A 16,078-nucleotide genomic window follows, 5' to 3' on the forward strand; every position below is an offset into this window, starting at 1 on the left:
TCCATCTTTTTTATTTTTTTCGTTGCTTGTCTTATCTATCTATCTTGTCTATCTTATATTTGTATTATTAGTTATTTCTTTTTTTTCACTATTCTTCTTATCAATATATCAACAACAAAAGAATCAAGTAAAAGTTTAGAGAGAGAGAGAGAGAGAGATAGTAGGATAAGACGTTTAAACAACATCAAAAAGGATGACAACAAAAAAAAAGATTCATTTAGAAGGATGGTTAGATAAACAAGGAGAGAGGGGAATTATTAAAGGATGGAAATCAAGATTCTTTGGTCTATCATCATCTGGTTTTGAATTACATTATTATGAACAACAACAACAATCAGATAATAATTCGTCGTCGGGTAACGGCAACAATTCACAATCAAACATTAGTGTCATTGGATCAAATAGTTTAGGGTTTATCGATATTAGAGCAGTGACATCTGTCAAGATTGTAGATCCTTCTACCTTTGTCTTTTCAATCGACGTACCGGGTCGTTCATACATGTTGCGTGGCAAGAATGAACGTGATGTACAATACTGGACACAAGGTGTAAACGAAGTCATCTCTGCCTATCAAAGACAAAAAGAAAATAGATTATCAGTCTCTCAAACCGCTATCCTAGAAAATGCCCTTCAACAAAAGGATATCGAACTTTCAAAGTTACGTGAAATGTTAGAACAACAAAAATTAAAAGTTAAAGATTTAACTATTAACAAACAAAAAGATGAAGTTGTAAGTACAGAATAGAAAAGTAATTTAGACAAATGATCAAATTTTTATTTATTTATTTATTTTTATCTTTTTTTATTTTTAAAGAATATTCAAATGTTATCAGAAAAAGTTGAAAAATTAAAACAAGATCTATCAAATAAGGACAATTTAATTGAAAATACAAGAAGAAATTCAATTATTGCAAATGGAGAAGAGATTGGAAAGTTGACAAGTGAAATTGCACAAATCAAAAAAGATCAAACTTTGATCCAGGAAAAAGAAGAGAGTATTAAAAAGTTGGAGTTGGAGATTGCTCAATTGAGTGGACACTTGGAGAGTGCCAAGAAGCAAATCGAAGAAAAGGAAGCATTGTCTAATCGTTCACATCAACTAGAATTGGATATTGTCAAAAAGGATACACTCCTAGAGGAAAAGGAAAAAGAGTTGATCAAGTTGACCGAGGTGGCCAAACAAAGAGACAGTGAATTGATTGAAAAGAGTAAAGACCTAGAAAATGTAAACATAAAGGTCATCAATCTATTGAAACAAGCTCAAGAAACCGACACCCAACATCAAGATGAATTAGACTCCAAGGACAAGGAAATCGAACGATTAATGATCGAACGTCTTGAACTCAAGAAATCATTAACCGCCGCCGGTGATGATCAAGATCAACAAGTTGAATCACTCAAAAAAGAATCCATTGTCAACAAGGAATTGGTTCATAATTTGGAAAAGGAATTGGAACAATTCAAATCAAATAGTCAAGAACAAGAAAACAAAATTAATTCACTTGAGGAGGAATTGGAATCTGAAATCAATCAACTAAATGAAAAAATTGTATTACAAACTTCCAACACCGAGGAACAACAGACCAAGTTTGAGACGGAATTGAATACTCTAAAGTTACAACATCAAGAAGAAATCAAATCGATAAAGTCAGAGCAAGATGAAAAATTACAACAAACAATTGAAAGCAAGCAAACTGAAATCAACTCTATCAAGGAGGAACAAGAAAAAGAGATTGAATCGTTAAAGAGTGAATACCAAGAAAGAATTCAACTATTACAAAATGGAGCCGATTCATTAGATGTCATGGAAAAACAAATTGAATCTATCAAATCAAACAACAAAAAGGAAATTGAATCAATCAAGGAACAAAAGGAAATTGAAAAGGAAATTGAAATCAAATCAATCAACGATCAACATCTACAAGATATTGAAAATTTAAAGAATCAACATCAACAAGAAATTGAAACTTCACAATCAAAACAAAAGGAATTCCAATTCCAAATTGAAGATTTGGAAAATGAAATCTTACAAGTTAAATTGGAAAGTCAAGAAGATTTGGATCAAGAAATTGAAAATCTAAAGAGTCTACAACAACAAGAAATTGAAAATCTAAAGAATCAACATCAACAAGAAATTGAATCTGTCAAGAGTCAAAACCAACAAGAAATTGAATCAATTAATAGTCAACAACAAGAAATTGAATCAATCAAGAATCAACATCAACAAGAAATTGAATCAATCAAGAGTCAACATCAATTAGAAATTGAATCAATTAATATTAAACAACAAGAAGAAATTGAATCAATCAAGAATCAACAACAAGATATTGAATCAATCAAGAATCAACATCAACAAGATATTGAATCAATCAAGAATCAACATCAACAAGAAATTGAATCAATTAATATTAAACAACAACAAGAAATTGAAACAATTAATAATCAACACCAAATCCAAATTAAATTATTGGAAGAAGAAAAGAATGAATTTATTCTTGGACGTTCATCACAAGAAGAATCAAACATTTCAAAGGTCAGTGGATTAGAAGATGAATTGACAAGAAAGACAGAACAATGGAAGGAAGAAGTAAAGAAATCAATCTTACTCCAAGACGAGGTCGAGCAACTCAATCAACAATTGAAATCCGAAAAGGATACCAATGCTAGTAATCTTGCTCTTCTAAGTAACAGTGCCAATAGTAATAGTGAATTGATTACATCACTTCAAGATCAATTAAATCATCTAAAGGAAGATAATTCAATCCTAAAGACAGAATCAAAACACAAATCACACGATCTCAAAGAATTGGTTAAAAAGCACGAGTCTACCAACACACAACTCGTTCAATCCGTTGCTACACTTGAACAACAATTGGCAGATACCAAGAGTCAAGAAGAAAACTTGAACCAATTGTACAGTCAATTGGTAGAGGATCATGAAAAGTTGCGTATCGAATCTCAACAACAAGTAGAGAGCCTCAAGGAAGCAATTAATATTGGAAAGGATAATCAAGAAGATTCATCTGCCAAATGGGACATTATGGCCAAGGATTTGGAACAAGCTCAAAACCATATCGATGCACTCACCAAACAATTGGAAGAAAAGCAAATTGAATTGTTAGAGAGAGAGGAATTGGGTAACTCATTTAACCGTGAACTCTTGTCTATTGACCACGAAGATACCATGCTTCAAAAGATTACAGAATCAATTGCCGAGCGTAACGATGGTATTCGTCAATTGTTGGACGATGCCAATAGTCGTGAAAAGGAACTTCAAGAACGTATCCAAACAATGGAACAAAGTTATCAACAATTAATTCAAGAAAAGGATTTGACATTTAGTACTGTCGAGGAACAAAATAATGTTCAAGTTGTAGCTCTTAAAAAGGAAATTGATTCTTTACAACAACAATTGTCTGAAGCCTCTGAAAAGATTGTTGTTGTTTCTCCACCTGCTCAAGATGGAGTTTCCGTTTCACCAAGTCTAAACTCTTCAGTTCAACTTAAAGAATCGATTGGTGATGCAATGTTGTTTTCATCTGAACTTGAAAAAGAGTTGCAAGACAGTGACCTACAGGATCAATTAACAAACACCCTAGCTGAATTGGATCACAAGACCAAGGAACTCGAATACAAGGTAGAGGAATTGGTTGGATACCAAAAACAATTGGATACTGCTCAAGAACAACTTGGCAAATCAAAGAATCAATTGGACGACTCGGCACGTAAATATACTGCCATCGAAAAGGAACGTAATCAATTGGCAGAGAAATGTAAACAATTGGATATCGAATACTATGAAATGAAAGATAAAATTATGGTTTTGGAAGAAGAAATTCAATCATTTAAACAAAATGATAAAGAATCTACTGTTATCATTTTATTAAAAGAAAGGTAAAAAAGAAAAAGAAAAAACAAAAAAAAAGAAATAGAATAGAATATTAATTTATTTTATTTCTAGATATTTCCTAACAGTAGCAAGAAGCTTAAAATTACAAGGTGCACAATTAGGTTACCCATGTAACCGTAATGTTTATGAACTGTATGAACAAGCAACAAAAGATAATATTCACATGGACGAATGGCCAGTTTGGATATCAAAACAATTGGAATTTTAAATCATAATCAAACGACGATACAAAATAACAACATTATTTAAAAGTCATGATGATGTATAATTTCCAAAATTTACTCCTCCCCTTTCCCCAAAAATAAAATAAAATACAAAAATACCACCCAGAAACTAGTTGAATTATAATTATATAATTCACTATTCTTTTTATAAATATATATATTAATCATCCAAATCAATAATAGTTGGTTTGGTAGGAGATTTAATTGGTATTGGTGTAGGTTTTGAAATTTTTGATGGACTTGGTGGTGGGGATGACATAATACTTTTATATTGATTATTATTATTATAAATATTATTATTATTTCTACCTTTTAAATTATTATTATTATTTTGATTATTTTGATTATTTTGAAAAGGTTTAGATGACCATGGAGGAGATTGACTTATAGGATCTTCTACATCATCATCATCAAGGGAAATTGCCGATTTGTTGTTACTATATTGTTGTTGTTGTTGTTTTGGTTGTTTTGGTTGTTGATAGGTATTACTAGTAGTTGGGAAATATGGAGATTTATCCACTTGTGCTCTTTGGGTTTGTTGTTGTTGTTGCGTAGGTTTAAAAGGAGAATCTGTTTGGTTAATATTATGTACATGATTGTTGTTGTTGTTGGTATTGCGAATTGGGTATCGATAAAAATCCTCTCCAATTACATCATCGTCGCTACCATTGTCAATAAGATCTATATCTTCTTGTTTCTCTGCCTTTTTTAACAGATTTCTAAAACTATTATTATTATTAGTATGAAAATGACTACTATTATTATTATTATTATTATTGTTATTTCTATGTTGTTGTCTATCTTCATTTAGATCAATATGAATATTATTATTATTATTTTTCTCATTATTCTGATAATTTGTGTATTGATTGATTTTAGGTAAATCTGAAGGTAATGTTATAAAATTGTCATTAGAGTCCTCACTAATCTCTTGATGTTCATATTGTATTGGTATCATGATGGTAGTCTTTTTCTTTTTCTTCTTTTCATCATCATCATCGCTGTCAAATGTACTAAAAGATGAAGGAGGAGGAGGGGATATCGCTTGTTGTTGTTGTTGATAATGAGGAGGTGATCCAATAGATTGCGTAGGTGAAAGTGTAAGCGATTGCATACGAATTGGTTGTTGTTTTTGTTTTGGTGTATCCATAATAGTAACACTAAAATCATTTTTGTTATATTCTTTGATAGGTGTTGATGAAACCATTGCTATCGATTCAGTTGATTGATTTATATTATAAAAGTTACTATCTATAAGATGTAAAAAAAAAAAAAAATAGGTATTAAGTATACTATTCTTCTTATTCTTATTATTCTTAATAGTTTTTCATACAATCACCATATATAGATCTATCAGTCCTTGGAGAGGTTATTGATGAAAAGAGAGGTTTGATATTATCATATGATGAATCGTCGATATGTGTAAATGATTTGTCTCCTCCTCCTCCTCCTCCACCACCAAATAAATTATAGTTTAAATTTAGATCCAAATCATCTTCGGTGAGTGTCTGTAGTTTACGTCTTTCCTCTTCTAGAGTATCTTTTTCTAGTCTTTCAAGATACAAATGTTCGTTTGAAGCAGCTTCCAATCTTGATACCAAATAACCAACACAACTCTGTAATGATTCACTCTCCAAACAGTGACCAACCCAATGATATTGAATTGCATGTACAGTCTTTCCATAGTCTCCCGTAATGATCTGATAAGCATCTTTCTGATAGATATCATTGACAAACCAAAAGTATGCACTTTCATAACCTGATGTTAAATTTCCACCATTTGATCCTATACAGAAATGAAAAGAAAGGAAATGGTAAATGAATCTGCTGTGCTCTAATATCTTGTTGTGTCTATCTCTCTTTTACAATCTAATCTTACTCCACTTTGATCTAATATCACTTGGTACATCTGGAGCAAACCAAGCAGAGAAAGATTTAAACATCGCTGTCGTGTCTCTTTTCAATATTATTACAATTAATTAATTATTTATATCTTCTATTAAAGTCGAAAACTAATTGATTTCAAATTTTGAAAACAATATTATTCTTTTGGTGTCCCTTTTAAATTAATGTGATGATAAATGTTTTATTTTAAGATTATACGGTAGAGAAAAGTAATAAGTTGTACGGGTATCATAATTATCTATAGTCTGAAAAGATTTGTTTATTGTCACTGACTTGTGAAGCTCTAATATGGGCTAAAAGTTCTCCAAATAGCTCCGAGTGTTGACGTTTACCAATGACCAATACCAGAAGATTGGTTTGATCAACATAAACTTTGTCGGTGATGTAGATAAGCATGCTGTTATCGACTTGAGACTTATCAAATTCCTTTTGAATGTTCTCAAAGGGGTATGGACTTTTCGTTCACTATTGTTGTTGAAAGAAGATGGATGAGTGAGTGATTTTGTTGCTCTTACAAAAATTTCATATTCAAATTCATTCCTTTACTTGTAATACTATGTTTGCTTTGGATGAGCAAAGCAAAGGTTTTGTTGCGTTTGTCCTTGAACAAAAGGAATGAATCTGCAAATGGGGCATTAGAGCCATTATTAAATGCAACATAACCATTGGTTTTGTTTTTGCAAAACTCTGCAAAGTTGGAACGAGTAACATGGTGATGGAGTATTTGAATTTGATAGCACCCCTCGTTTGTTGGGAATTGGAGCTCAATATCCTTTACATTGGGAGGTAGGGCGACTGGGGAAAGAAGATCTGATAACAAAAAAAAGGGGTTGTGATTTCTATGTTGTTGGAGCATCTGTGTTCGATACACCAACATGTTGAGATCTCTAATTTCATTCGATCCTGACGACAGATGAAAATCCAAGTCTCCATAGATCTTTTTCAAACCAAAGCTTTGATTGCATCTCTGTTCCATCAGGTGGACAAGAATAAGGGGAAAGCGAATAGTGTATCTATGATTAATATACACCTTTCCAAATGATGTTTTGGTCACCGTAGGGTGCGATTCAACAAACAAAAAGCCGGTCGACTCCATGTGTCCAATATTGTAAGATAAATCACCAATTATTTCCTGTCTTGTGATTTCCTTACCAATGGTCGAGTAGTAGATAATGGTTGAAAGATTGTTTTTGATATCTGGACTGTCAGTAAACTGGGTGTATTTGGTATACACTCGGTTGAGGTAGGCCACTGTGTCTTTCAAATATTCCGTACAAAGTGAGGGTGAGGGATTGCAGACAAAATTGAACAATTTCTTTGGGCTAAGATATTTTCCGTCCCTAGAGCAGATAAAAAGTTAGTGGGAAAAAAGAAATTATGTTACCTTTTTACTTACCTCATAATACACATGAGCATGATACTTAAGAATCTTGGTTTTCCTCCACATACATAAAAAAGATTCTGGCACAATAAATTCATTGGGGTGGGAATATTTGTAAAGCCATTGTTCTGGAGGAGCTTACTGATGATATTCTCAATGTCAGTATCTTTCATTAAAGCCAATGGGATTGTTGTAAAATTGAGTCCAGATGTTGTCAGTAAGAGTACAGGTCAATTGCGTGGGTACCAGAGAGGGCACAAACGATGAAAGTATCTTGAGAAAGAACAGTGCTTTGTGTGATGCTCAATAATATATTTTGTAAATAAGAACTTCCAGAGGTGTTGGTGATTTGATTTGTTTCGTCAATGTGAAGCACCTCAAGTCTAGTTGAGTCTTTTGGTATTTTGTTGATGAAGCGAATAAAGTCGATGGCTTGTTTAAGGGTCAGATTGGGCCACATTTGTTTGATAATATTTTGAAAAGTATCGTAATCAACCCTCTTGGGCGCAAAAGTAATGGAGACATAAAGGAGGCGAACAATGAAATCGATTCCCTCTCGAAGATCCAATCGAAATATCATGCTACCTTCAACACAATCACGAACTAATTGAGTGATTTCCTCGCCCCTTGGGCTAGATGGATCTTGAAGCTCTTTTTCAAGTGCTTTTCTAACAAATGTGGTTTTGCCTATACCCCCTGCACCGCATAATACTGGTAACTTGACTAACTTGGCAGGTTCACACGTGGATCTATACAAATAGATAATGATTATTTTGTAGATATTCTAATATATCGAAAAGTTTACTACAGTTACATACGCATCTCCAATTGTGCTCCATTCATTATACATTTTAGTAATACAGTCTAAGTATATTCTTCTTGCTGCTATTTGATTTTGAAATGTAAATCTATCACCAACATAGTTATCAGGTGCATGGTTTAAATCCTCTGAGGGATTGATCTGGGTGAGGTTTGTGAAAGTAAATGGTTGAAACTGTCCAAAATTTTGTCTTATATAACTTTGAATATCTTCTGGGGTTTGATGCTGAGGAGAAGCCAAGGGTCCTAATGTAATTACAAAGTATTAGTAAACTATTTTTTGTAAGATAAGTATTATAATATATTGCTCCTATTGGTACTCACCTTGGATTGAAGTATTCGTGGCTCTGTCAATAATCTCTTTCCTTCTTTTGTCAAACTCTTGTTCTGACATTCCCTTTGCTTCATATAAAAGCTTTAAACGATCCAAATCTATGAGGAATTGATTTGGACTTGTGTTGGAGGAAATATGTTGAGGTTGCTGGCTAGCAGTAGTTGTTGAACCTGTTGTTTCTGACATATCTACTTGCATTGATTGGGTAGATGAGGTTGACATTGTGAATGAGGAGTGATAAAATGAAATAAAGCAAACTATTTAATTTTTTTAATTTTCTCTTTTAAAGATCTTATAATTAAAATTTATTTTTCTTTGAAAGTGAAGAGGAAAAATCTGTCGCTTCTTCTTAGGTCTATCTTTCAATTTAACGGGCACCTTGTTTAAACATTCCCTCCCCCTCAATCAATTCTTTCTTTCATTCATCTCTCTCTCTCTCTCTCTCTTTTATACAAATAATCAACATATTAATAACTCTTGTTATCAACAACAATAACAATAGCAATAACAAGAGTATTAATATAATTCATCTGCAGATACATAGTAGTAAATTACAACCATCATCTAAATTATTAGTTGAACGTTAATAATAAATAATGAGCAAAAATAAACGAATTGTCATGGGTGAAGACAGTGACGAAGATGAAGATAGTAGCAGCAGCAGTGTTGGACAACAAGAAGCAGAAGAGGAGATGGAACAAGAAGAACAACCACAACAAGAAGAGGAATATTATGAAGAGGATCAAGAGGGCTACGAAGATGCTGAATTGGCACTAGGTAGTGATTTGTTGGACTTTATGACTGCTTCGACTACTCCCATTGAATCTCAAGAAATAATAGACGATAATCTTCAACAACAACAACAACAACAAGACGATGAAGCTGAAAAAGAGGAACAACTGAGATTGAAAAGAGATCATGCTGAAAGATTAGCTATCAAAGAACAAGAAAGACTTGAAAATGAACGTTTGGAAAATGAACGTTTGGAACAAGAAAGAATCGAAAAGGAACGAGTTGAACAAGAGAGACTTGAAAACGAACGTTTGGAACAAGAAAGAATCGAAAAGGAAAGTTTGGAAAAGGAGAGACTTGAAACCGAACGTTTGGAACAAGAAAGAATCGAAAAGGAACGCTTGGAAAAGGAACGACTCGAAAATGAACGAGTTGAACAAGAGAGACTCGAGAAGGAACGTTTGGAAAAGGAACGACTCGAAAATGAACGTTTGGAAAAGGAACGCTTGGAAAAGGAGAGACTTGAAAACGAACATTTGGAAAAGGAAAGACTCGAAAATGAGCGTTTGGAAAAGGAAAGACTAGAAAATGAACGTTTAGAACAAGAGAGACTCGAGAAGGAACGTTTCGAAAAGGAAAGACTTGAAAATGAACGTTTGGAACAAGAGAGACTCGAAAAGGAACGTTTGGAACAAGAGAGACTTGAAAACGAACGTTTGGAAAAAGAAAGACTAGAAAAGGAGCGTATCGAACAAGAGAGAGTGGAAAACGAACGTTTGGAACAAGAGAGACTTGAAAACGAACGTTTGGAACTAGAAAGACTCGAGAGCGAACGTTTGGAGAAGGAAAGACTCGAAAAGGAACGTTTGGAAAAGGAACGCTTGGAAAAGGAGAGACTTGAAACCGAGCGCTTGGAAAAAGAGAGACTTGAAAAGGAACGTTTGGAACAAGAAAGACTCGAAAACGAACGTTTGGAAAAGGAAAGACTTGAAAATGAACGTATTGAACAAGAAAGACTGGAAAAGGAACGTGTTGAACGTTTGGAACAAGAGAGACTGGAAAAGGAACGTGTTGAACGTATCGAACAAGAAAGACTTGAAAAGGAACGCGTTGAACGTTTGGAGCAAGAAAGACTTGAAAAGGAACTTGCCGAACGTTTAGAACAAGAAAGACTTGAAAAGGAGTGCATTGAACGTTTGGAAAAGGAAAGACTTGAAAATGAACGTTTGGAACAAGAAAGACTTGAAAAGGGACACGTTGAACGTTTGGAGCAAGAAAGACTTGAAAAAGAACTTGCCGAACGTTTGGAACAAGAAAGAGTCAATAAGGAGCGCGTCGAGCAAGAAAGACTTGCAAATGAACGTTTGGAAAAGGAAAGACTAGAAAATGAACGTTTAGAACAAGAAAGACTTGAAAAGGAACGTTTGGAACAAGAAAGAATTCAAGTTGAGCGTTTAGAAACTAGCAACCTCACATTTATAGCTCAATCTCCAGATATCCGATCCAATGAATTGAATGAACATGAAACAACACACTTTAAAGTTCCACATGCACCAATTGTTAAAATCGTATCAGGAGAAGAGGATGAAGAAGATGATTCTGACGATGATAATGATGAAAATGTAAATACAAGTCACTTGTCGTCAGCAGACATTAATGATGACCAAGATGATATCAACCCACCATCAGTATCATCAACCAGTTCCAATACATCATCCAAACTATCACATGTTGCAAATGGAGGTACACCATCACTAAACTCTGTAACATCATCAACAACAACATCCAATCAATTACCAAAAAGAAAGATATCATTTGGTTCAAAAATATTTGGTAGTTTTTCCTCCTCTTCAACTTCGAGAAAGCCAGATCTTCCACTTCCATTACAATTCTTGTTGGATAATGACAAGACAGCCTCACCAACCACTTCATCTACAACCATATCACAACCAACAACACCAAGAGAAAAAGAATTTGTTGATCCAAGTCAAATTGCTTTATATTGTGATTTGGCTGAACCAGTGTATGTAAAAAAAACAAAAAAGTAATATTGTAATATATATATTAATATTTATTTATTTTAGGGCAAGAGAAAAGAATTTGTATAACAAAAATTATGATGTATCTATGGGTATTCAAAAAAGATGGACAGATATGCTTAAAACATTAAATAAGGAATTGACAACACCATCTTTGGAAACATCAGTTCAATCTACTATAACCAATTTACAAGATATCACTAGACAATCAAAAGGTATCAATGCCGATCTTACCAATTTAATTAATAATTTTTGTATGTCTCCTTTTTGTTAATGGAAAATAGGAGAGACAACAACTTTGTATATTTTAATAAAAAATAATAATAATATTTCCATAAATTCTTTTTATTTTGTAAAAGTTGGAGTAAAAGTAAAACTATCCTTGTCTGTTACAATATAACCAAAATCAACCCATTTACCAGCTTTGAGTGGATTGGCATAATCTGGCAAGATGATAGTATTGTCTTGAATGACTATGTTCCAATATTGAGTTGGATTAAATTGACCTTGAATTGTTAATTTAACATCTTTGACATCATAGACATTTGGGTTGACAATGGTATGAGTAAATTGATAATAAGTTTTACCTTCACTAACCCATTGATTGGTAACATTTTTAAATGAAATCAATGGAATATTACGTGGTGGTTGAGTAAATGGTGGTCCTGTAGTGGTAGAGGTGGTAGTAGTAACTGGTGAACCTGTAGTAGTAGAGGTGGTGGTGGTAGTAGTAGTAACCGGTGAACCTGTAGTGGTACCGGTGGTAGAGGTTGTACAAGTATCTTTCCATTTTAGAGAAGGACAACCCAATTCAATTGGTAGAGTCTTTATAAATAGTTGAAAACTTGTTGAATCGGCAAGTTGAAATGTAAATAAATTGGATGACGACGAACTACATTGTAATGATACCAATGGATTGCTACCAAATTGAATGGTAGCATTTCTATAGATAATTAATTCACTTAGACCAGTGGCAGATGAGAATGGTTGATTGGTATTGGTTGGTGCATCACACGATACAGATTCCGATGAAAGTAATTGACTGGCAGTGTTTTGACGTAGACCATCATAGTAACGATAAAAGAATACATTTGCCTTTACACTGAGTATACTACCAGTACTAGATTGAATACCAGTAATTGCTACTTGATTACATTGATAATTTACACCAGCCGATATAAATGGTTGTAATTTTGTTGAACATGTTGTATCTTGTCCATTAACAAATATTATTGAAATAGATATTAATAATAATAATAGTATTTTAATCATTTTTAGAAAAAAGAGTAATAATAATAATATTTTAAGACAAATTTAAATAGTTGACTGTCCAATATTAAATATTAAATTCTTTATCCAATCCAATCAAATCAAAACACATTATTGTGTTTGTGTTTGTGATGATGATGATACACTTGACTTTAATCTAATAGTCGACTAATCCATAGACTGCTGGCGTTAACAGAACCATTTAATGTGTTTGTGAGTTGAACCAACCAACCAACCACAAGGTTAACTAAAAAGTGTAACACATTGATTTGATTTCACCGTAACCTTGAAAGTAATAAGGGTTAGGGTTAGACTTTCAGTCTTTACCACATCAATCCCAACAAACATAATAACAAAATTTAATGAGAGATCATCAATAAAAATTAAAAATAAAAAGATAGAAATTTAGTAAAAAGACGACGATCATTGATCGATGATCTTTTGTTCTTCTCTATAGAATGATAAAGATAAAATCATTATTTAAAGATAGTAAAGATGTATCTGCTAATTTAAATGATGATATATGTAGAATATCTACTCTTTATATCAATAGTAATAATAATAATAACAACGATAATGATAGTGCAACGACGATTATAAATATTTATCAATATGTATTAATTGATTTACCTCTTGTTGGTAATAATGATAAACTTTTAATACAATTACATCCACTCTTTAATAATAATAGTAATAGTGATAGTAGTTATAATTCAATATTACCATCATGGATATTAGATAATATAATCAAGCAAGATCAAGAAAAAGAACAGTATTTATTTAATAACAATGTATTACAACTTGATCTTTATCCAATCACTCCTCCTCCATCTTCTTCTTCTTCCTCATTATCTTATTCAAATGCTTTAATAATAATAGAAATTGATTATATTCAAGATCATTCACAAAGTGTTTATAATATTGATAGATTTAATATACTTGATAGAGATTCTTCTTTATCATCTATAAAGAGATATTTATTAGATAAACCTGTATGTAATATATATATAACATATCACTTTTCTTTTTATCAATTATATTAATCAATCTTCTTTTTTAGATTCTAAACAATGTAATGATTAGATTAAATATAATGGGTATACCATTTTTAATTAAAATTGAAAAGATATTAAAACAACAACAAAAAGGTTCAAACAACTATGAAGAGTTCAATGTCAATGTAAAGGAACCAATTTATTTAAATTGTGAATCAAAGATGATGATAAGATTAAAAACAAATACAAAAGAAAAGGAACAAGAGAATAGAGGAAAACAAAAGAAATTATTATTTGACAAGGTCATTCATTTGGAAGAGGAAATGAAAGAATTGAATTCTATATTGACTATAAAATTTGATGTCGGTCGTCAACACAATAAGGGTGGTACAACAAATTTATTGACAAAGACAATAAGAGATTCATTAAGAGGTGTTATGGTGGTTGGAGAACAAGGTACTCAAACTTTGGAATTAATTCAATATGTTTGTAATTATCCAACGACAACAGTAATGGATAAACCATTTAAATTGGTTTATATAGATTCTGGATTTTTGGAAAAATCTCAAAATGATAGACCTACAATTGACACGTCAATCAATACTATATTTATATTTGATGGTATTGATATTTCATTTGGTAGAGGTGAATCTTCGTCGTCGTCGAGTCAAGATAGACAATCACCATTATTATTAAAACTATGTAGTTTTATAGATTCATTATTAAACAATCAAATGATTATTTGTACATCTAGATCAATAGAAAATGTTAATCAATTACTATTACGTGCTTCACGTATTGATAGATTCATTAAAATTTCAATTCCATCACAACAACAAAGATTCACCATTTTAAAATCATTGATTAAAAATAATTACAATGACAATGAAATTAATAATAATAATATATGTCAAGAATTATCAATTCAAACACCTGGATTTATTTATAGAGATTTATATAAACTATTTTCAACTACAATATTGACAAAATTATCCAGTCATAATAATAATCAAAATAATAATAATTTAGAATTAATGGATTTTATAAAAATAATTTCAACGATTACACCATCAACAATGACACATTTTGATGTTTTAAAAATCAATAATAATAATAATAATAACCCATGGGAATCAGTTGGAGGATATAGTGAAATTAAACAAAGATTAATAGAAATGATAGAATGGCCATTGATTCATGCAAAGACATTTTCTAATCTCTCTTTACAACCTAGTTCTGGTGTCATTTTGTATGGTCCATCTGGATGTGGAAAGACATTATTGGTTAGAGCTGCTGCCGCAAAGATGAATGTCAATTTCATATCGATCAAGGGATCGGACATTTTCAGCAAATGGTTGGGTGAGAGTGAAAGAATCATTCGTGATATTTTTGCTCGTGCTCGTCTGTCGTCACCGTGTATATTGTTTTTTGACGAAATCGATTCTATATGTCTCTCTAGATCACATATGGATGCTGGTGAAGGTGGAAGCAATGTGCAGAGTCGTATACTTAGTCAACTTTTAAATGAAATGGATGGTATCCAAATCAAATCACAGATATTTTTCATGGGCTGTACCACCCGATTGGATCTTGTCGATGCAGCGTTGCTTCGTCCAGGTAGATTTGAAGCTCAACTCTATGTTGGTTTGCCCACCCAAGATGACCGTCGTGATATGATTGGTCGCGTCATTGCTAGTAGGATGGCTTTTGATCGAGATTTGGATTTGGATAGGTTGGTCGAATTGACAGATGGTTATAGTGGTGCTGGCATACAATATCTTTGTAATCGGGCTGGTCTTGGTGCGCTGCAGTTGGATATTGCTGAAAAGTTCATTAAAAATGTTCATTTTGATAAGGTTTTAAATAATAAATAAATAGCAACATAAATTTATGTCAAGTCAATCAAATCACAAAAAAAGTTGGTGTCACTGCCCTCCACGTTAAGCTCAGAGCTACTGGTGGTACTGGTTCCAAGACCCCAGGTCCAGGTGCTCAATCTGTTTTGCGTTTTCTTGCCCGTTCTGGCATGAAAATCGGTAGAATTGAAGATGTAAAAAAGTTGGTTTATAATGATATTGGTTTAACCTTTTGTGTCAAAGGTGGACATAGAGGAAGAAGATTGTAAGCCACAATGCTAGTTTGCTATTCATTTGTGTATTAATGTGATAGAACAACACCATTAAAGGTAACCCCTCCTCTCCGAGATCCTTTGTTCCATCAAGTCCCCTTTGCTCCCTCTGGTCAACCGTCTGGCCTCCTTGGGCAATCCTCTGGTCTCTTTGGTCAAACCTCTGGTCTCCTTGTCCCTTCCAGTCCCCTTGCTCCATCCTCTGGTCTCCTTGATGCGTCCACCAATTCCAATGGTCCATCCTCAATTGGAGCGCTCCATCGTTGTCTCATCGTCGACTCTATCTCTCCGAATTCCTGAAAGAGGTCACCTTAAACAATTCAACAAGAACACAATCGAATA

The 16,078-nt window shown here is 32.8% G+C and overlaps 7 protein-coding genes across 7 annotated transcripts; 3 read left to right on the top strand and 4 right to left on the bottom strand.

Moving 5' to 3' along the window:
- Positions 1 to 193: 193 nt before the first annotated feature.
- On the top strand, positions 194 to 4,118 carry DFA_01954 (uncharacterized protein; the record flags this gene model as incomplete). Its single annotated transcript, XM_004359858.1, has 3 exons — positions 194 to 730; positions 815 to 3,894; positions 3,962 to 4,118. The coding sequence occupies 3 exons, from the start codon at positions 194 to 196 to the stop codon at positions 4,116 to 4,118; spliced, it is 3,774 nt and encodes a 1,257-aa protein (XP_004359915.1).
- A 176-nt stretch (positions 4,119 to 4,294) lies between these two features.
- DFA_01955 (uncharacterized protein) lies at positions 4,295 to 6,435 on the bottom strand (the record flags this gene model as incomplete). Its single annotated transcript, XM_004359859.1, has 5 exons — positions 4,295 to 5,385; positions 5,468 to 5,920; positions 6,014 to 6,090; positions 6,238 to 6,284; positions 6,313 to 6,435. The coding sequence occupies 5 exons, from the start codon at positions 6,433 to 6,435 to the stop codon at positions 4,295 to 4,297; spliced, it is 1,791 nt and encodes a 596-aa protein (XP_004359916.1).
- Positions 6,436 to 7,634: 1,199 nt separating this feature from the next.
- On the bottom strand, positions 7,635 to 8,795 carry DFA_01956 (uncharacterized protein; the record flags this gene model as incomplete). The annotated part of the gene is made up of 3 exons (XM_004359860.1): positions 7,635 to 8,169; positions 8,239 to 8,485; positions 8,564 to 8,795. 3 exons carry the CDS (start codon positions 8,793 to 8,795, stop codon positions 7,635 to 7,637), a joined length of 1,014 nt encoding a protein of 337 aa, XP_004359917.1.
- A 374-nt stretch (positions 8,796 to 9,169) lies between these two features.
- Positions 9,170 to 11,618, top strand: DFA_01957 (uncharacterized protein; the record flags this gene model as incomplete). The annotated part of the gene is made up of 2 exons (XM_004359861.1): positions 9,170 to 11,328; positions 11,390 to 11,618. 2 exons carry the CDS (start codon positions 9,170 to 9,172, stop codon positions 11,616 to 11,618), a joined length of 2,388 nt encoding a protein of 795 aa, XP_004359918.1.
- A 71-nt stretch (positions 11,619 to 11,689) lies between these two features.
- DFA_01958 (uncharacterized protein) lies at positions 11,690 to 12,616 on the bottom strand (the record flags this gene model as incomplete). The annotated part of the gene is made up of 1 exon (XM_004359862.1): positions 11,690 to 12,616. The coding sequence occupies one exon, from the start codon at positions 12,614 to 12,616 to the stop codon at positions 11,690 to 11,692; it is 927 nt and encodes a 308-aa protein (XP_004359919.1).
- A 455-nt stretch (positions 12,617 to 13,071) lies between these two features.
- On the top strand, positions 13,072 to 15,482 carry DFA_01959 (VCP-like ATPase; the record flags this gene model as incomplete). Its single annotated transcript, XM_004359863.1, has 2 exons — positions 13,072 to 13,605; positions 13,674 to 15,482. The coding sequence occupies 2 exons, from the start codon at positions 13,072 to 13,074 to the stop codon at positions 15,480 to 15,482; spliced, it is 2,343 nt and encodes a 780-aa protein (XP_004359920.1).
- A 190-nt stretch (positions 15,483 to 15,672) lies between these two features.
- On the bottom strand, positions 15,673 to 16,008 carry DFA_01960 (uncharacterized protein; the record flags this gene model as incomplete). The annotated part of the gene is made up of 2 exons (XM_004359864.1): positions 15,673 to 15,750; positions 15,898 to 16,008. The coding sequence occupies 2 exons, from the start codon at positions 16,006 to 16,008 to the stop codon at positions 15,673 to 15,675; spliced, it is 189 nt and encodes a 62-aa protein (XP_004359921.1).
- Positions 16,009 to 16,078: the final 70 nt, after the last annotated feature.

This window comes from Cavenderia fasciculata (genome assembly GCF_000203815.1).
Source record: "Cavenderia fasciculata unplaced genomic scaffold Scf_Dfasci-F-a-25c12.r2-5, whole genome shotgun sequence".
NCBI lineage: Eukaryota > Evosea > Eumycetozoa > Acytosteliales > Cavenderiaceae > Cavenderia > Cavenderia fasciculata.